Raw genomic sequence first — 25478 nt, 5'->3', positions numbered from 1 at the left:
TGAAAAGCAATCCAATCGTTTTTTTTCTGATTGTGTGAAAGATCATTTATGCGAAAATGCGTCAAAATTGTTCTGTAGTTTATGGTCACATGACATTGTCACGAAGAACAAATATTTTTATTTACAAACATCTTTGCTATAATTTGCTAATTAAATCGGCTCGTGCATATCTATGAATTTGCAATTTACTAATACAAAAGTAGTATTATGAAACACAATTTTTCATTTCTGTCATATTCGTTATCTTCCTCAGTGTATTCATAAATACTTAACAAGTAAGATGGTTATCTTATCGAAGCATTCTTGGACTATGTACTTTTAGTTTACTTCTATAATATTTTTGTTACTTGTAGGTATTTTTAGAAAGAATCCGAGAATGGCAGCCGTAATCCCCGCAGTTACGAGGTTATCAAGCAGAATAATAAGGATTCTAGGATGCAATCCTGGGCCTATGACACTACAGGGAACTAATACCTATTTATTGGGAACAGGGAAAAAGTAAGTACAAATAGTTATCATTCATAAAAAAATTTTCATTTTTATGATGAAACAGTTTCTTGATACTGTTATATAAAAGCTTCATGAGCAGAAAAGTAATACTTTCTATGTCATAATACTTTCTATCAAAAACTGAGCTTTGTTATTTTTTTTTAATTAGCTAAAAAATTACAAGTTTAAGTTAAACCAAGAGGCTAAGTATAGTCTCAGGTTGACAATAATTTTATAAATCTAATAGTGTTGTTTAACAAATTTTCAGCCGCATTTTGCTTGATACAGGTGACAAAGACATAAAAGATTACCAGGAGCACCTCACCAGTGTAATATCCTCAGAAAAGATTAACATTGAGCATATAGTAGTAACACATTGGCATCATGACCACATTGGGGGCGTGGAAGACTTGTATGGCACTATTGCAAGTTAGTTCAATTATAACTGAAAGACATACACTTGTATCATAATAAGTAGCAGCTAAAGTTTCTGTTAGTTACTGCTAGCTTATTGGTTGCTTGTATAAATTTTCTAACCAATAGGGTGAAGTTGTCAAGTTGAATAAGTCAAGGCAATGCTTGTCTGGGATTGCTAGTGCGATATTTTCAGTGCCATGCACTTTAAAAATGTCAAAATGCACTGCCTGCCCTTAGTACCATTAAAAACCTCTAATTGAGAAGAATATTTCTATTTTTATTATTTGTATTTGTATTTATAGTGCTTATCTTATCAGCTGATAGACGTCCACTTCTGTCCATAGGCCTCTTGCATGAACCTCCAAGCACAATGGTCTTGAGCCGCCAGAATCCAGTGGCTCCCTTCTACCCACAATTTGCTTAAATATAAAAATATTTAAACAAATTAAGGTTAAAAAACCTTACCTGACCATGACTCAAGTTAGTTCTATTGTAAATAAAGTTGCTCTAGTAGGTACTGATATGTTCCTACAAAAATTTGGTGAAAATTAGTTGATTCACTTCTTCAAGGGGGGGCCCCTTGAACCTAGACCTAGACCAGTGTCATAATTTGCTAGCCCTAGGATCTGCTACCTAGATTTCTTTTGAAAATTGTAAGAGGTAAAATTTCAAATTTTTATTGGAGTTTACTCCTTAAGAATCGATTTTTTATATATAAGGCGCCCGGTATGAGAAAAATCCGAGGGGTAAAACCAACTGAACTAACGAAAAAGTGTCACGTTTTTAGTGCGCAACTTTCTAATTTATTTTAATGATTATATCATTGTAAGAGTAAAATATATAATGTGAAGTATATTATAAAGTCTATTAGTTATTTTACAATTCTATACATTTAGTCTTCTTTAACATAAGCATTACTAAAGCCCTACTCGATGTGCACTGTTTACCAACAAAAAAAAGTGTGCATGTTAAACAGAAACAAAAAGTTACCCCGAAGCACGACTCAATACTCGCGCCTTAAAAGTGAAAGGTGCGCAACCGAGGTGCAGCAGGCCGCGGCGTGCGCGCCCGCCATGGGTGCGCACGTATGTGCACGCTGTTGGCGGCAGCGCACGGTGAAAGGTGCGCAGAATAGGTTGCGCACGAAAAACGTAACGCATTTCATTTCATAACTTATTGGAGTTCACTCCTTAAGAATAGATTTTTCATATATAGCCTCCGTTATGAAAAAAATATGGGCAGTAAAATTCGATGAACGCATAGCGTTACCTTTTTTGTGCGGAACCTATTCTGCGCACCTTTCACCGTGCGCTGCCGCCAACAGCGTTCACATGCCTAGCGCTTGCGCACCTTTCACTTTTCAGGCGTTGCTATTGAAAAGAGTAAACTCCATCCGTGCGTCGGAGCTGACACACACTTTTTTTATCAATATTATAATTTTTTTTTTTATGAAAACTGTCCATTATTATTGATAGTAAGTGACATAAATAACAAGTTTGAGTTTTATTAGAAACTTTTGATATTTCTAGAAAGTCCAAAGATCTGGAAGCACAGAAGAGACCCCACAGACATGCCAGACAGCCAACTGCCCAACACAATTCCACTGAATTGGCTCACTGATGGCCAGGAGCTGTCGGTTGAGGGCGCCACTGTCAAAGTGCACCATACACCAGGTATTGTATGGATACCATGTAATTTATTATTATTGTTAAATTAGATTTTAAAAAATTTAGTAAGGTCTATTTTCTATTTGGAAAATTTAAATTGGTAGGACTATGTTGATTGAACTATGTATTCTGTACTTTCCTCTGGTGCGGTACAAGGTTTTTTGACCTCATACTTTGAACTTTGTTATGTGGTACGAGGTCCATCAACCTTGTAACCCTTGAAGACGCTAGACGTACGAGGTCAATTGACCTCGTACCGCAACAAACGTGTTAACAAATTTGAATTGGATGGATAGGATTGTAAATTTTAATTATAAATTTTAATAACTAAAATTCTTTTACCACTAGAAAGCCACATTATTTGTGAGTGTTGTAAGCTATATTTTATCCCCATATTCTCACGGGAACTAAGCAGGTGAAACCGCGGGGCGTCGCCTGTGAATACATATAATCTTACTACAACTTCTGTTTCGGTAACTAGTGATGTAGTAGTCGTGGTAACTAGCCATAGCCGTAGTCTTCCACCCGCTATACTGGACCAATTAAGAAAACTTCAATTGGCGAGGATCGAACCCAGGACCTCCACAGAGGCTCTTATAAGCCTACTATAAAGTAGTGCTTTTTGTTTGCAATGTTAGGTCACACTACGGACCATGTGGTGCTAACTCTACAAGAAGAGAACATACTGTTCAGCGGAGACTGTATCCTGGGGGAGGGTACGGCCGTATTTGAGGATCTCTACTCTTATATGAAGAGTCTGCAGAGGATATTGGATCTGAAACCAGCAGTCATCTATCCTGGCCATGGAAATGTTGTTCAGGTATGTGTTCAAAATATTACTTGCATATTTGATGTTGTTAGTTCAGCAACAACAAAGAATCTCAATTTTGTTGTTATAATTTTGGTATGCTCTAATATTGTAAGGAGATAAGATTTTTGTGTTGTTTTGTTATAATATATCTCAAAAATATATAACTATAGTACAAATTCCAGTCAGTAAAATGACAAGTGCAAGTGTCACTGAAATGTCATTTTACTGACTGGAATTAATAATCTTATTATTTTATTATTATAGCTTTATTTCCACTTAACAGTTTTACAATACATAAAATGTTACAATAAATTTTAAAGTAATTCTGTTATTTTGTTATGTGGCCCCCTATGGGTAAAAGCCTCCTCCATCTTTTTCCATTTTTCCCTATCTTTGGCCATATGCATCCAGTTTTTTCCTGCTGTTTTTATTATATCATCGACCCATCTCTTTTTCTGTCTTCCTACATTTCTTTTGCATTACCCTTCATCAAATTAATAATCTTAAGGAAGATTAATCATATGTACATAATCGTACATATGATTAATCTTTCTTAAGATTATTAATTCCTGTCAGTAAAATGACATTTCAGTGACACTTGCACTTGTCATTTTACTGACTGGAATTAATAATAATCATACTATTTATTTAAAACATTCCTCCTCCGTTAGAAAGCTACATTTTTACTATGAAACATAGGCTATAATGTATTACCGTCATCAACCCATATTCGGCTCACTGCTGAGCTCGAGTCTCCTCTCAGAATGAGAGGGGTTAGGCCAATAGTCCACCACGCTGGCCCAATGCGGGTTGGCAGACTTCACACACGCAGAGAATGAAGATAATTCTCTGGTATGCAGGTTTCCTCACGATGTTTTCCTTCACCGATTGAGACACGAAAAAATTAAGAAATTAAGAAATAATGTATTAGTTGATGGATAACTTGGTGGCATTTTTTCTATTACACTAAATTAGTAGTGGAGCTCAACTTGTTTGTGATTCACTACCACAATACTTATTTATGCCAGATAACAACTGTTGTTTTATGTATGTTTTATAGTATATACAGGATGCTCGGAAAATTTCCCACAACTATAAGGAAAATTAATTAAAAATATCTAAAAAAACGTAGCCAAGTTTTACGTATTTTAAAATACAAGGATAGATAAAAGCGTGTGTAACGTGGATAATCGGAATTAGTTGAATTACTTTGTATGAAACTAAAAAATTATTAGTTATGCAGTTCGGCTCCTATAAGTGGACTCGCCAACACCTTGAAGTTATGGGAAACACTCCCGAGCATGTATATAAAATTAACATTAAAATCAATCAGGCCTGTGCAGTGTTAACTTATTGGTGTACAAGCAAAAACCACACTCTTCTTTTTCTAGGACCCCATAGAGAAAATAGAATACTACATAGAGCACAGAAACAAACGAGAGAAACAAATACTAGACACATTAGAGAAGAATATAGACAAGCAACTTAATGAGATGGATTTGGTTAAGATAATATACACGGAGACACCAGAACACTTGTGGCCGGCAGCTGCTTACAATGTGAACCATCATCTCACTAAGTTAACTAAAGAGAATAAAGTTAAATGTGTAGCAGTTGACGGTGAGAGTAGGTGGCAGTTTGTTGCTTCTAAGAGTAACTTGTAATCTATAGAAAGTTTATCAAAGAAAGTATGTGAGATTAAAGATATAAATAGTATTTTTGAAGTGATAACTTCTTATGAGAGGGTAAAACAGGTAAGGTAAGTTAAATTGCGGCCAAACACTAGGAAACCATAAACTGGATCGAAGGTAACCTAATAGTTAAATTAAGCATAAAATAAGCTTCCATTTGACATATTAGACGATTAAATAACTGATGAGGTTATATAAACTTTTATAACACATTTGCTCGTAAAGTATCATCTTATTTCACCAATTTCATTCAATACCTATCGTAATGTATTACACATAACACACATGTGCTGTAATGTAATGTAAAATGCACATGTGTAATATAAAACCTTTATCATCAGTCTAAAAACGAACAGTACTTTTTTAAATATTACCAAAGAGATTTTATGTAAGAAAAGTGCTCAACATTTTATGAATAAAATTAACATTGTGAGGAAAAATATATTTACTATTTCAATTCTTTTGGGTATATTGTTAATTTTTTTTAATAATATTTGTCATATCTTTTAAATATGACCAACTAGCGGACGCCCGCGACTTCGTCCGCGTGGAATTTAGTGTTTCACAAATCCCTCGGAACCATGGATTTTTCCGGGATAAAAAGTAGTCTATGTGTTAAATACAGGCAATAATATATCTTAATACCAAATTTCAGCTAATTCGGTTCAGTATTTGAGGCGTGAAAGAGTAACAAAAATTCATATCGTCAAAATCATCAGTTTTCGCAAATCTCGGGAAACCATGGATTTTTTCGCGATAAAAAGTCTATGTGTTAATCCAGAGTAAAATCTATTTCCATTGCAAATTTCAGCTAAATCGCTTCAGTAGTAGCGGCGTTATAGAGTAACAAACATCCAAACATCCATACAAACTTTACTTATAATATTAGTAGGATATTCCTGTTCTTGTCTAACTATTCGGAAAATTTCAAAACAGCCCATTATTTAACTACATTCTTGTATAAACATCATATTATCATCTCCATATATTTTTAACCGACTTCCAAAAAGAAGGAGGTTTTACGTTCGGCTGTGTTTTTTTTTATGTATGTTCAGCGATAATTCCGTCATTTATGGACCGATTTTGATAATTCTTTTTTCGTTTTGAAGGATTTTAATATGTGAGTTTACCTGGGTCCTTTGTATTGGCAGGTGGGCATTCTCCTTTACCCATTCTTATACCGTCTACTGTTAATATTCTCCAATTATAATAATTTTTTTAGGTTTAAACATTTAAAACAACTCGTATTATCTTAATTAGCCTAATTTTCGAGTTTATTGATAGGAGGATAATAATTATATTACCTACATAATGCATTGGTTATGGGTCATCAATTAGTAATCTGGGCATAAATAAATAAAGGAAATGGTCCATATTAGAGCAATCATACATTAATAATTTTATAGTTAAAATTTTAGGTGTACAGAAATTTAATTCTTCATTTCTGGGTGATAGCTATAAATATATAACAATTGTGATGTATAATATCTAATATTTATTAAAGATACTGTTAAACAGATAATTGTTATTGCAAAGTAAAATTTTATATTCTGTTAATAAAATTTTGAATATATTTTAATGGACTTTTATTTATCAACTATGGAAAGAATTTTTTTATCCTTTTTCGAGCTAAGTAACATTGAAACACAAAATTCATCACAATAAATGGTTTACTTTTGTTTATCCAAAATTTTTGATTGATTTATATTATTAATTCACATTGACGGTAAAAATGAAACAGAACAATGTACTTAGATCACAAAACTTTTATTTTACATTCAACATAATTATTAACAAATTATCATAATTATTAAAATAATCCTATACATACAACTAAAAAATTGTATTGGTACTTAATTAATGATCCTATCTACCTACTTAAAATTAGAGTGTAAGTAATTGAGTTAATTACAAAATCATGTAAATTGTATCTGTGTGCTAATTTCAAAGCTCTAGGAACACAATCCCAATTCCCATCTGAAATTAGATTTTCTAAAAATTTCTAGAGAAAGTTCCAAGATAGTATGTCATTAATTTGACATACGATCATCACTCTCACTAGAAAAAAACAATTTTTTCTATTTTTGTATTTGTTAGTTCAATTTTACACTAAATAAAAATGACGTCAAGGCACTTAAACAATTTTAATCTTAAAATGTTTGATTCTTATTTCTATTATGGGTTTGTGTTGTTTTTTTTGTCAATCATAATTTTATAATAGTAATTAAATGATTGGTTTACATCATTTAGATGATAAGGACAATAATTTGGAACATCATTATGTTCTATTTTCAGAAGACAATTTAGGTTAGGTTAGGTTAGTTAGTTATTGCCAGCGCAAACGCTTTTATGGTGTTAACTAAAGGAAAACAAAAACGCATTATTTGGATACAAAAGGAAGCGTGTCACATCGAAACCCGTTTACCAAACATCCGTTGATCAGCAACCACTCACAGATAGGTGGTATAATCAATACATATAAAAAAAAAATTCAAGTGTCCGTCTGTGATTCTGATATATTGTTAGGTCTGAAAAAACGGTTTGCGTCATGACCCTCACATGGTTCCATTGTGATAATTATAAATTTAATTTATGACATGTATTTTTTGTATAATGGAAATGTAACTATACTGTACAAAATAACAAAGTAAAACGAGTCGCCTTCATCTTGTTTCTTTACAGAGTCGAGTTTACTTTACGAAAAATTAAATTGACACTTTCTAGGCAAGCGCATCCCATCATAGACATCATTTTATTTTATTTATTTATTTATTTTATTTTTCAGCTTTAAATCAGGTATGATCATGAGCAAGCGCTAGCCTATTGACCTTAAAAAATAACAATTTCAAAAGAAGTCATTATAGCTTGGCAAGTTCGTTGATGACACTTCCATGGTATGCGGGCGACGGGGGGCGAAGGATGGCGCGAGTGACCTGCGGCTATCAGAACGCACACGATACACGATATTCGAAAATGAGTCCGACGACCTGCTAGTTATTGGTATTGGTATATTGGTTATAAGGCAACCAAATAACTCATTTTATATCATTATTATAATAACCGTTATTATAATTTTTTATTTAATATTTAATGGGAAAATTTTGTAATTTCAATTTATTTGTCTTTTAGGGTTCCGAACGTACGTACGTACAAAAACGGAACCCTATCTATAATAATAATCTCAAACACCATTTAACGTACAAAGATGAAATTTGGAGGGAGGTAGCTTATAGTTAGTAGACGTCCGCTAACGATTTTGTAAGAGGGCCGGATTAAGGAGGTCTAAGGACGGACGAAGTCGCGGTCGTTCGCTAGCACTTGTATATTAGAATATCAAGTTATGTTATATAGGACATTCAGAGATATCTGAAGACTTATTCATATAAGTATAAGTTACGTGTAGCGGTCAACTTTTTGCTGTCATCGCTAACCGCCTTCCGGCCCCCGCGGACCATCGGGAGTGTTACGAACGAATTCAATATTTAGTCTGTGTTTTAAGTACGAGTTTCAGGTTATGTATATATTTTATAATAATACAGTATTCTTTACAATGAAATAGTAATTTAAATCAAACAAACATGGTTGTAAAATATATACTTGTCATCAAAAACGAAACAGTCCGCCTGAACAGTACTTGCGGACTGTTTTTTTTTAAGAGAAGTTAACATACCATCTGTAAAAACTGAGCAAAACTTTTTGTCTCTATGACAGTTTTTTCTTCCTTAACAAGTCTCAGGAAAGTCACTCTCACAATATATATAAATCATATAATATATGGTACAGACTATGTACATGCTAAAACATACCATAGACTTGATGTTTATTTTTTATTCGTTAACTTTTGTTTATAACCTCAAACTAATTACATAAGGACTAGTATCACAACCAAATTCACAAAAGTGTCTGTCGTTTTTTGAGGGGGACGAAGACGAACATAGTCAACACTAATAAATAATCTTTGTTTCCTTAAACTATGCACAACTATAAATTTGCATCGCAATAATATAATTAATTAATTGCTATTGACTTTTTAACTACTCAAAATAGTCGAATGCATAATTACTCTAATCTGTGTATTCACAACAAATAAATGAATTATGAATTACATGTGAAAATTTTACACAAACTAATACAACTTTGACAAAGACATCATTTCTGATAAACAGAGTATTTGATTGCTTGATCGATGTTTTTCTGTACCGGCAAAAGAATCGATTATTTTTAGATATTGTTTTTATTACAAAGTTAATATATTAAGTTAAGAGAGCTGTGCTAGCCCAATGGATATCATTGCTTGTCCGTCCGCTCGCGCATGACCTCTGTCTCCCATTCCGGAGGGTGTGGGCTCGAATCCGGTCCGGGGCATGCACCTCCAACTTTTAAGTTGTGTGCATTTTAATTAAATATTACGCGACTCAAACGGAGAAGTAAAAACGTGGTGAGGAAACCTGCATATCAAAGAATTTTTTCAATTCTCTGCGTATGTAAAGTCTGCCAATCCGCATTGGCCAGCGTGGTGGACTATTGGCCTAACCCCTCTCATTCTGCAAGGAGACTCCAGCTCAATAGTGAGTCGAATATGGGTTGATAATAATGATATAAATAAGCTAGAAATTAAACGTAACTTCATCTTCATTCATTAAGTAAACTAGAAGTTGTTAACAGTTTTTTACACTCAACTACACAATCGGCATTTTTACAGCTCTTTACGCAACGAAAACGATTACAACAACGAAATAATCTTTAGAGAAAGTTTATAGAAAGCGCGTTGGATCGTTGATCTTATTCTTTGAGGGGTAACGTTTAGTGAGGCAGGTCCCTATGTATTTAATCTGAGTTTATAACTTAAATATTATACATGAGAAATAATATTATTTAGCTACCTATACCCTACATGCGTGCACGTTTCGAAGCCGGAGGCGGCATCAGATCGGAGTCGTCCCTGTATCTATGGTGCTCTATGTAGTCCAGCAGGATCTCTTGCGTCACAGGATTCTTTATGCTTTTAAAAACAGCTGTAATCAAAATTTAAGTGTATTACAGTGAAATTCATAGACGTAGCAGGGACACCCTCAGGGGACCACTAACCCGCTGAATGTCGAATAGGGTTGATGACAGTTTTTTAAATTGTATATAAATTAAGAGTAAAAGTAACAGGGTATCTGCGATCATTACTCTCGGAGCTACAGGGATTTAAAGGGTCAGATTTGCGGCGCTGCCGCGGATCCCTGAAAAACGCTCCATAAAAAATGGCACGATTTAGTGACGTCGTTGGCTCGCTGATCGTTAGGTTTGTATGGGCGTTCAAACAAAATGACTAATATCTTTGTTATTTGTGCGTTTATGTTTATAGTCCATTTATTGAAAAATGTCACATTTAATGGAAGGAAGCTAAAACAGTATGAATTTTCATCTAATTACGATAAAAAAAAATTGATAGATTTTGAAATTTTATAATCTTACTAGCGGAAGCCCGCGACTTCGTCCGCGTAAATTTCGATGTCAACTTAACTACTGCCCCTACCCTACCCTACCCCTACCCTACCCTACCCCTAACCTACCACTACCCCAACCCTACCCTACCCAACCCCTACATCTACCCTACCCCTACCCTACCCTACCTTACCCCTACCTCCACCCTACCCCTACCCTACCCCAAACCTACCCCTACCCTACCCCTACCTTACCTACACCCTACCCCCTTCCTACCCCTACCCCCATCCTACCCCTACCCTCCCCGTACCCTATCCCTTTCTTACCCCTATCCCACCCGTACCCCTATCTCACGCCTATCCTACCCCTACCCTACCACTTCCCTATCCTACCCGTACCTCTACCCTACCACTACCCTACCTCTACCCCTACCCTACCACTACCCTAAACCCGGCCCTAAACCTACCCTACCCCTACACTACTCCTACGCTTTCCTACCCTTACCCTACCCTATCCTGTAACTTCTCTATACTTCTCTACCCTTACTATATTTTCTTATTCTCTACCCTTAGCAAAATCGGTCCAGTCCTTCGAGAGTGGTGGTATGACCAAGAGAAATAGAGACTTCTATGCTAATAATATAAAGAGGTAAAGTTCGTGTGGTTGTAGGAGGTAATCTCTGGATCTACTGGACCGATTTGGAAAATTGTTTTACCAATAGAAAGCTACGTTATTTGCGAGTGTCATAGGCTATGTTTGATCCCCATATTCACACGGAAACGGGAACTACGTAAATGAAAGCGCCGGGCGTCATATAGCGGAATTTCTGCGTCTTTTAGATATTTTGTATTATCTCCGAAACTATTTAAGTAATTAACATACTGTAAAGGGCAAATCTTATCTCCATAATATCCTTGTGATTATTAAATAATTTATTTTAATAAGGATTAAAGTTTAGTTGTATAAATAATGACGTAAACCTAAGTATATAAAATTAATAATTTTTAAAACACAAAAGGTACTATATCTGCTAATATATAGAAGATAGATATATGGTGTCGCGGACTTTTTAGTAGAACTTTTATAGATAAGATACATAAAGTCTCCATACATTAATTTCAATTTTACACAATAGTTAAGGCAGCGCATGCGAATAAGTCTGTTTAAGAGGATTTTCGATCCGACCTGTATGACAAAAACTGTGATAACTCGGCTAATATATATGATACCTATATAATATATATAGCCTATAGCACTCCCTGATAATGTAGCATTCTACTGGTGAAAGAATTTTTAAAATCGGACCAGTAGTTCCGAAGATTACCCCATTTAAAAAATGTGACAAACTTACAAACTTACAAACTTTACCTCTTTATAATATTAGTATAGATTTATTTTACAAATATCCAGACAATCTTTTTATGTATTAATTAGTTAACATTGACCTTATTTACCCGAATGTATCATAAAAATCAATATATTCAAACCTAGTCATCATCCCCATTCTCTTCTCATTTTAAATTCGGAATGATCCCCTGGGGGCGCCTCTACAACGTCTATGTATTACACTCTGTAAGTCATCATCATTATCAGAATATTTTAACGACTCACTACAAAACCTCCTTATCGCTGCTCCGATGCGGGTTGGCGGGCTTAATAAATACATTGAAATTTCTTAGAAAAAAGAACTCAGTATCTCATTTTGCCCGACCCAGGATTCGAACCCAGGACCTCACCTCATAATCCGAAACCACTATATAATATTATAAGCGAGTAAAAACTCGGTTTGTCGCCGATAGATTTCTTGCGATTGGTTGGTTGCGTAGCTGTCAAAGCAAAACTTTACTCGGTCCGCTATTATGTATATAAATAGATACATATGAAAAATGCATGTGCCGGAAAAAAAACGGGATAAAAGTGGATAGCAAAACACGATTATTGAATGGGAACCTATCAGGTCTAATAATTCCCACTAAGAATATTATCAATAAACCCTCGAATAGCAGAGAAAATAACCTTGAGTGAAATCCCGGACTTGTGACCGTTGTATGTAGGGTTAAAAATCCCTGTATCTATATTGCTCTATATAGCTAGCACTCTGCCTCCCACTACTCCCCACGTAACTCACGGAACACTTCGTACTATCTCGTGCGTGTACCAACCTTCGGCAGTGTTGAAGCTGTTGGGGAAGGACTTGTCAGTCCGCTCGCGCATGAACACCCACTCGTTGTTCTCGTACTTGCACTCGATGATCTTGTTGTTGAGGTCGCGGATCGCTTTGGTGACGCGCATGGTGGCGTACGGCGCCGTCTGCCCGCCCACCCACAGCCGGCCGATCTTCTTCGCCACCATCCTAGCATCATCATCATCATTATCAACCCATATTCGGCTCACCGTTGAGCACGAGTCTCCATCCATCCGAATCGAAGGCATACATTTTAAAAATATTAAAAGCCTCAATAGCTCAACGGTAAGAGCGGTCAGACTCTTATATTAATATTCTCTTTCAGTGCGTTTTCGTTTGAGATTCCACTAGAGAATATTTGCAGACATTCGGTTGCTCTTCTCTACTTTCAGCCCCTACTACTTTTAACCGACTCAACCGGTTTTTATCAAACATGTCTAAGAACACTCACCCACAAGTCACCTTTAATAAAAAAATAACTAAATTGAAATCACTTCATCCGTTCGGGAGCTATTGTGTCACAGACAGACAGACAAACACGTCAATCTTATAACACCCTAATTTTAGCATCGGGGGTTAAAAAATAACGTCTAGCGAGGTAAGTCCTATAAAATAATTGGTCTGAGGGAAAAATGTAATTGTCACGAGAACTCTTCAGCGAATGTCAGGTCTAGTTAAAGTTGTCTCTTACCCTGGTCTGTTGTCGATGACAATTTCCAGTTTGAAGTCCACGCTGTTCATGTGTCCGGGCTTCCACTTCAGCACATCCTCGCACGCGCCCGGTGTGTATGGCTGGAAACCGATATAACTCATATATAATATACTAGCTGAAGAGATTGTTGGCTAACTGTTGAGCACGAGTCTCCTCCCAGAGTGAGAGGGGTTAGGCCATAGGTCACCACGCTGGCCCAATGCGGATTGGCAGACTTCACACACGCAGAGAATATAAAAATAGGGATGATGACAGTTTTTTAAATTGTATATAAATTAAGAGTATACTAATAGCAAAGCAATTTTGTAAAAGGAACAGGGTATCTGCGATCATTACTTTCGGAGCTACAGGGATTTAAAGAGTCAGATTTGCGGCGCTGCCGCGGATCCCTGAAAAACGCTCCGTACAAAATGGCACGATTTAGTGACGTCGTTGGCTCGCTGATCGTTAGGTTTGTATGGGCGTTCAAACAAAATTACTAATATCTTTGTTATTTGTGCGTTTATGTTTATAGTTCATTTATTGAGAAATGTCACATTTAATGTAAGGAAGCTAAAACTGTATGAATTTTCATCTAATTACGATAAAAGATTTTTAATAGATTTTGAAATTTTATTATCTCATTTATTTTTCAAATATCCAGACAATCGTTGCTTTTTATGTATAAATTAGTAAACATTGACCTTATTTACCCGAATGTATCATAAAAATCAATATATTCAAACCCAGTCATCATCCCCATTCTCTTGTATGCAGGTTTCCTCACAATGTGTTATTACATAGTTTGAGACATATATATGTATTTAATTTCTTAAAATGCACAGGTGCAAGCCCCGGACCGGGTTTGAACCTACGCCCTCCGAATCGAAGGCAGAGGTCGTAACCATTAGGTTATTATGGCTCTAATAAAATGAAAAAATAATGTCAGGACATTGAAGGGTTTTAGTTTTCAAGAATAATAATTTTTATGGTTTAATTTATTATTCTGTGTTCATTACTGTACTCGGAGCAGGGTTATTATGTGAGGAGTACCATTCAAGCAAGCAAGTTCATTAGATGGGAGGATGACTTAAAGCTCACAGCAGGTCCAAACTGGAGAAGGGTCGCATTAGAGAGAGAGCAGTGGAGGCCGAGGTGGTCGCTGGAGGAGGCCTATGCCGAAAGGCACACTATGTTAAGAGATATTCTTTAAAAAAATAAAAATGAAAACAAAATGTATTGTATATATAATTGTAATTTCTTAACACAGAATAAAGGGCTTATTATTATTACCATTCAAGCAATCGGTCACTAAATCGTTTTTCATTGTATTTTCGTTTTTGCAATCATCTAACATTGGGTTTCCAAAGAAATGACACAATTATCGTCATTTTACAAAAAAATAACATTAGTTTAATAGTGATAGTGGTAGCTAGTAACGTTATTTTAACAAAAAACTGATATTTATGTAATTTTGTTGAAATAATCATGTTAGATGATCGTAGAAAAAAACATTAGCACATAATGTAAAGCTTATTTCGTTGAAATAACTATTTTAAATCATCACAAAAACGAAAATACGATGAAAAACTATGTAGTGACTCTATCACTACATAGTTTTTCAAGTGAGTGTTTTATTAAAGACATACCTCTTTAGAAGGTTGAAATATTAATCCATCGGGTTCATGGTGCAGGGTCCTTGCGAATTTCTCTCCCAACAGTGGGCCTGCCATTGTCACGTCCCAGAAGCCTTTCAATATCACCCCAAAAGGCTCTCTCTCTTTGATAATTCTTCTCTCTTCTATAGCTCTATTCCTGGAGGAAAAAAAAAACATTACTAGACGACACAGAATTAGGAATAATCCACCGATAGTAGATCTAGACGCCCAAAAAACGTCCTTTATGATCCTGACGATGACATAACAAACGACAATGCTTCCCAGGCAAGACCTGCATACCTGAGAATTTTCTTAATTCTCTGTGTGTGTGAAGTCTGCCAATCCACATTGGGCCAGCGTGGTGGACTATTGGCCTAACCCCTCTCATTCTGAAAGGAGACTCGAGCTCAGCAGTGAGTGAGTGAATATGGATTGATAATGATGATGATGATTGAGAAACTTCATCATTATCAACCCATATTCGGCTCACTGCTGAGCTCGATTTTCCTGTCAGAATAAGAGGGATTAGACCAACAGTCACACGCAGAGAATCAAGAAAATTCTCTGGTACGCCGGTTTCCTCAAAATGTATTTCCTTCACCGTATAAGACACATGATATTTAATTTCTAAAAATGCACACAACTGAAAATTTGGAGGTGCATATGCCCGGATTCGAATCCAAACTTACCGGAATCGGAGGCAGAGGTCAATCCACTGGGCAGTGGCGTTCACTTCATAGATGCAAAAATGCACTGCATAAGGAACCAGTTAAAACCTATGTTGGACCACAGAATACATAGTTGGACAAGGAATTTTCCAATGTTTACTGAATAATAAATAAATAAATATATTTAAACAATACACATCACTATCTAGCCCCAAAGTAAGCATACAGAGTAGCTTGTGTTATGGGTGCTAAGATAGTTGATATTATAATATTAATATACTATTATATACTACATATAAATACTTATATAATGTATAAATACACACAGACACTGGAAAACACCCATGCTCATCACACAAATATTTTCCAGTTGTGGGAATCGAACCCACGGCCGTGGATGCAGAAAGCAGGGTCACTACCCACTGCGCCACGCGGCCGTCGTACTGAAAGTGCATAATAATAATAATAATAAAGCCTTTATTTCCAATATTATAAAAATAATTGCAAAACATTATACATTATAAATTTAGTATTAATTTTTAAACATGCCAATTTCAATTTGTACATTATAAGTTTAATAATAATTTTAAACATGTCAATTTCAATTTAAAATGTTAATGAAAAGTGAAACACTGAAAGTGCATACCCTTGTTAAAAACGTTATGCACGCCTTTGCCACTGGGCTATCACTACGTTAACTTACCTAGGGTTAATAATTTCTTTCTCTATACAGCTGTACCGCACGGGGTGGAAGGGCTCCCTGCCCACCGTCATGTTGTCGAAGCGCACGATGTCGTAGCACAGGTAGCGCGGCTTCTCCACGCCGTTCACGCGGTCCATCACCAGCTCCTGCAACAGCATGGTCGTCAGCATTGCTGTGATGTGACAAACCACTAAACCAACAAACCAAGGCGTAAACGTGAGAAAAACGAAACTAGTTCATCCTTTTACGAAATGAATACTCCATTAGTTCATATGCCATGTCACAATATGAGACGAATATCTTAGCTTAATTCCATGGATTGACCGTACGGGTGCCGGATCCTTCGCGTTGTAGAAAGAAAAACTCTGAGCAGAGTCCTGAACTTGTGACTAATGGATGTAGGGTTAAGGAATTCCTTGACGATCGATCAACACTCCCCGTTCTCTGCTCGTGTTGTTCTCCCTGCCTAGCTAAATTTGGTAAAATCCTATTAGAGCAGCTTTGGATACTCGTTCTAATATAGAACTAGCTGCACTTCTAGAGGCCAAGGTCTTTAAGTAAGTTATAGAGAGATTTTGCTGGTAATCCTCTCGCACCTACTTCTACGGCGTACAGACTAACTACATAGCCATTTTTAGTTAGTTCATTTGTTAAGTCATAATATTTATTCACTTTTTATAATCTGCCACACCATATCCTAAACGCAGAAAAGGATGTGACATGGAACGAAGGAATTTCTTAGATTTTGTATATAACTTAAATTACTTAAACTCTTTAACCAACGAACAACAACTCTAAAAGCTCACCTACGCTATTCAACCTGTACGTGGATGACTTGCTTGGCGAGCTCAGCAGCGCCAGAATCGGCTGCTACATAGATGGAGTGTGTTTAAATAACATAAGTTACGCCGATGATATGGTGCTGTTGAGTGCGTCAATCTGTGGTCTCAGGAAGCTCATAGCTGTATGTGAGGCTTATGTGGAGAAACATGGTCTTGCCTATAACACTAAAAAGAGTGTAGTGATGGTCTTTGAGGCAGAGGGTAAAACATGTAAAAATCTAACCCTTCCACCCATCTCGCTGAATCGCGTAGCATTAGAGAGAGTGAATAAAGTCAAGTACCTCGGACACATGTTGACCCCTGACCCTAAGGTCGTCTCTAAAGACGACACTGATATCGAGAGAGAACGGAGAGCGTTATCAGTAAGAGCAAATATGCTGGCCCGCAGGTTTGCGCGGTGTTCCTATGCCGTTAAAATTACTTTGTTCAGAGCATACTGCACTAGCTTCTACACGTGCAGTCTGTGGGCCAAATACTCTCAAAAATCTTATAACGCTCTCCGTGTACAATACAACAACGCATTCAGGGTGCTGATGGGGTTGCCCCGCTTTTGTAGCGCATCGGGGATGTTCGCGGATGCGCGTGTTGACTGTTTTTACGCCACAATGCGCAAACGTTGTGGATCCTTGGTGCGCAGGGTGCGGGGCGGCACCAACAGCATTCTTGAAATGATTGCGAGCAGGTTGGACTGTTAATATGTGAATCACTGCTGTTCCATGTCAAATGGATTGGAGCGGCAGTGACACACATATTACTAGTACGATATATTTAATAGAATAAGTTTGCCTAGTTTATAAGTTACTAACACATTCTATTTTTACTAACACAATTATGAGCCTATTGAAGCTTGAAATAAATAAATTATATTATTATTATATTAAAACATTGATACCCTTGTTCATTATCAACCCATATTCGGCTCACTCTGCTGACCTTGAATCTCCTCTCAGAATCGATTTTGATCAATACTATAGAAACAGTTTTTATATTAGCATTAGATCATTGATCATATACTTTGACAGAAAAGTAACATCCAGCGAGGCAGGTCCTATACAATAATTGGTCTAAGCTGTAGTAAATTTTTACTGTAACACCATGTCCATTGGCTGATATGATGATGAATCACATTCAGTACAGCAATATTGCTGAATTATCATTAAAAAAAAAGCTTTACTAAAGCTCTTGGCTGGTGGCTTTAGCTGTGGCTAGATACTATCCATTCAAAGTTCCGTTACAATGTCGTGTAGAAACCGAAAGGGGTGTGGATTTTCATCTTCCTCCTAACAAGTTCGCATCTTAGACCGCATCATCATTTACCATCAGGTGAGATTGTAGGCTAACTTGTAAAGAATAAAAAAAAAAAGGTTTATGATGATGAATACCCTCATGAACCTTTACTCACACCATCAAGCAGAGTATTAGAGAGGTGTTCCTGCCGTTTGTTGTGCAGGAACTGCAGGTTGTGCACCTTGAACACGCTGTTGTCTCGGTCGATCATGTACACTTCGTCCCGCCCGTCGATCAACATCATGTACCTGATGGAGACAGTCCTGGATTAGCCTATAAGCTATTGCTTAGGGCATCCCGTCGCGGAGGGTACCAGAGACAATCGAGAAAAAAAAAACTAGCACACGAAATATAAAGAAAGGACATGTCTCAATTTTGTATGGAGGCTAGGGCCTTTATTCCGAGTGTCAATTAAGCAGAACAAATTATTTCAATCTAAAAAGAACGCCTACGATTAAATGTTTTTATCTTTTTTTTTGATTAAAACTTGTGTCATAATGACATTTGACAATATTACATGACATTGACAGCTTACACCGGATATGAATTAAATTCCAGGTGTTTATATTGGGTTTTTTGAACACTTTTACTGTATTGTCTATGTTAAATTTGTAGACAAGGGAGCGAAACAAAAAAAATATTTATCTAATTAATGCGGGTTCTAAAAATACTGAAAATTGTTTTCTCAATAGCAATTTGTATCTTCTATCTGTAAAAAATACTATCGACCTGCTTAAAAATTATAAATAATAAAGGCCCATTTCGGGACATGTCGTTTAGAAATCCATGCATTATTCTCATACATTGATACCATTCTACCTAAATATAGTTTTTTTTTTAATTAATTCTTTGTAAAGCACTTGAGTATAGGATAATCTTCCTATCCTCTAAGTGCTCTACAAAGAATTATTTTTTTTTCTTTTAGAATAAGCATTTATTCATTCTTCTAGAATAAGCAATCGTTTAAATTGTATAATTAAACATCAGTAATAAAAACATCTGGTTATAAGCAACTTTTGGTAAACTCCCCTCCTCCACCTCCTAAAAAACTTGAGCGTCTTATCCAGATGAAGCTACTCAAGAAAAATGAACTTGATAGCAATCTGAGCCTATTCAATGCAAAAAAAATTGAATCTTTCTTTAATTTTTTATAATATTAGTATAGAGAAATTTCTGAATATGTAAAATAAAAATTATCATACCTGACGCCGTCAGCTTTCCAAGACACTCTGTAAGGTTTTTCATGTAAAAATCCAATGTTTTTCATATCCATGGAAACGGGTTGCGATCCAGGGAAGTCCTTTTTGTTCCACTTGCAGAACTCCTTCACCTTCTTCTGCACTTCAGTAGCCCGGGGCTCGACCTCGAACAGTTCCACGCCCCCGACCCCTGCCATGAACTCTTTGTTTTGGATACGTCGTTTCTTCCTGCTGTGACCACTGCTCATGTGAAACAGTAACCATTAATTTAAAATCAGAATTATAGTAGGGGAGCCCGGGATGCTAAATTTGCAGTTACGCGAGCGTTAGGTAGATTAAATTATAGGAAGGAAAAAACACCACACACACACTTACTGAAATTGTCAGAAAATTTTAGCGATTAATTAAGAGGTTATTCTTCAAAATAAGTAAAAAAATTAATCGCGCTCGTAACTCGAGAATTAAAACATAAGGGTTTTGTTTTGTAACTTTGAAACCCTCCCATTCCATTACGTTACGCTCAAATCGTCAGATTTTCGAAGTGCGGAGTTTTTAGCTATCAACTCACCTACCTTATGTTGGTCTGACGTGCTGGTTAAGAATTTCTGTTGTTGAAGGTAAAGTTTTTTTGGTTGCCCTAAACGGAACCATTAATAATAAGGGCTCTTACTTGATGGAGGTACTCAACAACGTGCAAGTCCCTTATGTTTATCTTCCGCGCTCGAGTAACTGCAGAAATCCCCTCTTCGGCTCCCCTACTATTACAAATGACCTATTTAATGGATGAAAAAAGTGTTTTATATCAAACTAGCGGACGCCCGCGAATTCGTCCACCCTTAGACGTCCTTAATCCGGCCCTCTAGCAATATCTTAGCGGATCTCTGCTACCTTTGAACTACTTCCCTGCCAAATTTCAACTTTGTACATCAAGCGGTTAATGAGATTTCGTGATGACCTTTCGCATTTATATATTAGTATGTTGAAACCATATGTAACATATGTGTGATGCTTTCGATTCTGACGTACGTTCGGTATCCGATCTGGGGCATGCACCTCCAACTTTTGTACATTTTGATAATGATAATGATGATGATGATGGATGATGATGATGATGATGATGATGACGATGACGATGACGATGACGATGACGATGATGATAATGATAGTTTGGCCAGGACGCTTTTAGGCAATTTACTCCCAAAATTATTTTCAACATAAGACTTTTCATCTATTAACCAATGATAAATGAAACCAATGATTCAAAGACAGAAATGCCTAAATATTGTTCTTTGTATTGACCTATAAAAATTGAATTTTCTGTCTTTGCTGTTTTTGTTTAGTATCGACAAAGATAAATAATAATTAAATATGGCCTCAATAGCTCAACAGTAAGTGTGCTTGGCCTCATCACTGAGGATGGTTCGATCCCCGCCCCGTTGGTCTATTGTCGTACCCACTCCTAATACAGTCTTTCCAACTAGTTGGAGGGGAATGGGAGTATTGGTCATATTTAAAAAAAATATATGGCGAATATTCTTTTCTAAAAAAAAAATTAATTAATTAATAACTCACTTAGAATGCTGAACACTCTGAGAAATACTTGGAGAAACATCATCGTCATCATAGTCCACCTCTTCTTCTTCTAGAATAAACAAGTCATTTTGTTCACAGAGTTACAGAAAGATATTTTTTGCATCAATCTCCTATTATAAATGGATGCACAATCAGCGACCAAAAAACGCCCCCACTCAATGGCATTCAATTCAAGAAGTCGCATTTGCAAATTCAACATGAAACTCAATCCTTAAGGTTGAGTATGCTTTGAATTTGGGATTTTATTGTATATTGGATTGGACTATATTTAAAGGTATAATTTTCTTTACCAATAATTCTAAAACTGTCAAAGCAAAAATGGCAAGTTAAGTGAAATTTTCTACATGATTGTGCATCCCTTTATTATAAGAGGTCAATGATTTTTTGTTATGTATCAGACTGCAACTAGCAACTTCTCTTTATTTACATAACTATGTATATTAGCGTACATGTTATTTAAATGAAATTTTGTATTCAGATAAATGATTTTTAACAAAATAATTGAACAATGTTAAACAAAGTTAACGTACCATTGCACCATTCTGGTCGTTCAGGCGCAGGCATCATGTCCTTAGTGTCATTATAGTAGCGTCTGTACAACTCTTCTATGTAGTCCTGTTTGTAAATACCTGGTGATCTAAAAATCAAATTCCAATCTATACTAATATTATAAAGCTGAAGAGTTTGTTTGTTTGTTTGATTGAACGCGCTAATCTCAGGAACTACTGGTCCGATTTGAAAAATTCTTTCAGATTTAGTTAGCCCATTTATCGAGCAAGGCTATAGATTATATATTATCCCCGTATTCCTACGGGAACGGGAACCACGCGGGTGAAACCGCGCGGCATCAGCTAGTCAATAATATAAATATTGTTCAAAACATAACAAAAATTCCTACTTTTAAAAGTACTTTTACAACAACTGCTACTACATTCTATAAAGTACTTTGTGCTCAAAAGTACTTTATTAAGTTTTGATAAATTCTACAAGAAAGCCCCTATTGAATCCTAGTATCTGCACCTGATTGGAGTATATTAATGAAAACTACTATAAAATTCAAGAGGATGTAGCAATTTTGACAACTATACTAGTCTTACTATCATGTTCTGTGTGTATTTACCAACAAACAAATTAAAAATGAGGGTATGTATTGCTAGTAATTTCACACCTAATAATAATTTTAATTAACTTGTTCTTGAAATAATTAAAATAAATTTGATTTATAAGCTTAGAACAATTAGATAAACTTACAGTTTGAAATACATTTTATGCAGAAACAATACAAAATTTAAAATAAATAAGTTATGAAATCACACATGTTTTCTTGTAAGGGTCATCATATTTACTAATTTTTTGTTCAAATTCAACGTAATATACTGTTTGTCTCTCTGAATCTCAAGGTGAAACTGAATGAAGCAGCAACAAAACAAGTCTTCTGACATTGCCACAAAAAACAATTGAGTGTTGACAAAATTTTTGCTTTATCTGTGGCACCATATAAAACCATTTAATGTCTTTGTGATAAGACCCTTACTCATCATTATCAATCCTTAGTTGGCTCACTGCTAAGCACAAGTCTCCTCTCAGAATGAGAAGGGTTAGACAAATAGTCCAACACGCTTGCCCAATGTGGATTGGCAGACTTCAAACACATAGAGAATTCATAAAATTCTCAGTATGCTTTACTGATGATGTTTTTTATTATTTAATAATTAATTAAATAAACCAAACCAATGTCACATTGTACAACAAAAGTTTACCTTTTGTTAGCAAATTCCATGAGAGCAGCCTCTAAACTGAAGTCCAGTTGTTCAATCATATAGGAGACTATGAGGAATCCAGTTCTATTGAAACCATGGGTACAGTGCACACCAATTATATCATCTGGTTTCGTATGTATAAAATTAATGACTTCACTTATAAATTTTCTGAAAATAATGATTCTCCTATCATTATTTTATTGGGTTGTCAACTAAAGGTAGTCTTCCATTATTGATAACCGCAACCGGGTAGCACTACCTACTCCTTGGTATGAATTTATATGAAGCACTTAACAAATGGGGTCACGCGTCCCGGTCTCAGGATTTGTTTAGTACTCCATATAAATTTATACAAAGCAGTGGGTCATTTCAAGAACGGAATGTTACCTTAGTACCGAAGGCATCCTACTTTTCTTCATCAAAAACTCATTGTACTAAAGCTAAACTTGATGATATTATGAAGTGTATAAATTGCTAGTCACATTATACCTATATAATAAATTTAATTAATTTGTTCCTAAATTTATTTTTTCTAAGACTTGGTCGCTAACTATGGGGCTAATAAGAAGGCTCAGAGTCACACAGCAGGCAATTGAACGAGTGATGCTAGGAATATCTTTGAGTGATTGAATCAGAAATAAGGAGATCCACAGAAAAATTAAAGTCACTGACATAGCTCAATGTGTCGCAAAACTGAAGTGGCAATGAGCGGGGCACATAATTCAAAGAGGCGATGGACGTAGGGTTCCCAAGGTGCTGGTATGGCGACTCCACACTTGAAAGTGCAGTGTTGGTCGACCCTCCACCAGGTGGACTGACAACCTACAAAAGGCCTATGTCCTGCAATGGACGTCCATCGGCTAATATGATGATGATGGATGATGCTGTTCCTAAATTAATGACAATAGATATCTAATATTTTATGGAGGTAAAGTTTATGAGGTTGTAAGGGGGTAACCTCTGGACCTACTAAACCAATTTAGAAAATTCGTTCACCAATAGAAAGCCATTTTATTTGTCATAGACTATATTTGATACAATTAAAATTTAAAAATATTACCCTTATAGGGTAATAAATTTTAACCTTATAGGCCAAAACTTAAAATTTTAAATACCTTTGTTTTCTATATTATTTTTGAATCAATTTTACATACTGTGTCTGTTCTTTCGATGGAGTTTCGCCATGGCCGCGACATTGCAATTTAACATATTTACAATCTCTCTTTTTTATGTCCGCTTTATCATAGAACCGAGAAGTGTTTGTCAGGTCGATCCATAAGCCGAGCTTTCTCTGAAATCGAATTTTTGCACGTCAGTACCACAAAAACTGCTTTGCAAATTTTGTCAAAAGTAAACTTTACCTTGTAACTTTTTACACTATCGAATAACATAGTAGGCGTAAAACGGTATATATCCTGGACCTGATCATTGTAACGTGAATCTAAAGGAGTTTTAAACGCTAGGAATTGGTCTACAAATAGACCCGTGGCTTTCCGTGGACATTTTAACCATCGACTCGGAACAGGACCTGGATTTCTGTCCGACATGGCTGCTAACTGTTACAGAAGACAGTTTTTTATTAATTTACTAACTAACAAATTGTAAAATAATTTAGATATCATGAAAGCATCATGGTTAAATATGTAATTATTAGTAAAATTGAAAAAAAACTAGAAAAATACGAATGACCAACGATGAACAACGAAGAAAAACACTACCACAGACGATTTATAAAATAAAGAACCACAGTCAAATAAACGTCAATTATATACCATAGATTAATATATAATAATGTATTATACTACTCTATGTATAATACTCATAGAAATAGAACCACGGTGTGCCCGTGATTTGTCGCAGAAACCGGTTTTGCAATGTTTGGAGCGGCTTTAGGGTCGGTTTGGGACGGTGGGCAAACATTACACTAGCGTAGGTTTAGATCGGACGGATTGTGGTTTTATAAAGCGTTAGCTTTGAGGATCATCGCGTAAAGGCTGCATACGTAATGCACCACGCATTACGTATGCAGCCTTTTTCCGCGCTTTATTGATGTGCATGGAGAAGCTCATGCGGTTGTCAAAGGTTACGCCTAGGTACTTGGCAGTACATTGCCAGGGGATGGGAGCTCCGTAAAGGGAGACTTCTATGAGTCCGGGTTTGTTTCGGGGTACCGGTTTGCCAGTGAAAAGCACGGCTGCGCTTTTCTCTGGGTTGACTTCTATCCGCCAGAGGCGAAACCAAATTGTTTGTACTCGACTAAAATATTAAAGTAGTTCGAACTTTAAATTAATGAGGGGCGAATAGAATGATAAAACCATAGATACCATAGATAAAAGCCTATGTTTTTGAGTCAGCAGTGAAATGGTGAAATGGCAGTGAATGTC

The 25478-nt window shown here is 36.0% G+C and overlaps 3 protein-coding genes across 4 annotated transcripts in view; 2 read left to right on the top strand and 1 right to left on the bottom strand.

Moving 5' to 3' along the window:
• Positions 1–25478, top strand: part of LOC112053876 (eukaryotic translation initiation factor 3 subunit H) — a 158405-nt gene that overhangs the window by 80773 nt on the left and 52154 nt on the right. The gene's annotated exons all lie outside the window — the stretch shown is intronic.
• LOC112053882 (beta-lactamase-like protein 2 homolog) lies at positions 339–7089 on the top strand. The gene is made up of 5 exons (XM_052891235.1): positions 339–498; positions 758–918; positions 2436–2579; positions 3212–3393; positions 4776–7089. Exons 1-5 carry the CDS (start codon positions 377–379, stop codon positions 5046–5048), a joined length of 882 nt encoding a protein of 293 aa, XP_052747195.1. The 5' UTR covers positions 339–376; the 3' UTR covers positions 5049–7089.
• On the bottom strand, positions 9539–24819 carry LOC112053878 (mRNA-capping enzyme). Of its 2 annotated transcripts, none has more exons than XM_052891234.1 (12): positions 24456–24819; positions 24249–24385; positions 23095–23262; positions 21865–21971; positions 21314–21380; positions 19745–19981; positions 18658–18790; positions 16414–16559; positions 15034–15199; positions 13385–13485; positions 12671–12861; positions 9539–10090 (listed from the first exon to the last, which is right to left on the bottom strand). In XM_052891234.1, exons 1-12 carry the CDS (start codon positions 24639–24641, stop codon positions 9966–9968), a joined length of 1764 nt encoding a protein of 587 aa, XP_052747194.1. In that variant the 5' UTR covers positions 24642–24819; the 3' UTR covers positions 9539–9965. The 2 variants fall into 2 exon arrangements, with proteins under 2 accessions (XP_052747194.1, XP_023949237.2); XM_024093469.2 differs by having other exon boundaries at positions 9543–10090; positions 21314–21383.

The sequence above is a fragment of the Bicyclus anynana genome, chromosome 3, assembly GCF_947172395.1.
Source record: "Bicyclus anynana chromosome 3, ilBicAnyn1.1, whole genome shotgun sequence".
NCBI classification, from domain to species: domain Eukaryota; kingdom Metazoa; phylum Arthropoda; class Insecta; order Lepidoptera; family Nymphalidae; genus Bicyclus; species Bicyclus anynana.
Note: the sequence above shows the minus strand (reverse complement) of the source record. Positions and strands in the feature narration are given on the sequence as shown.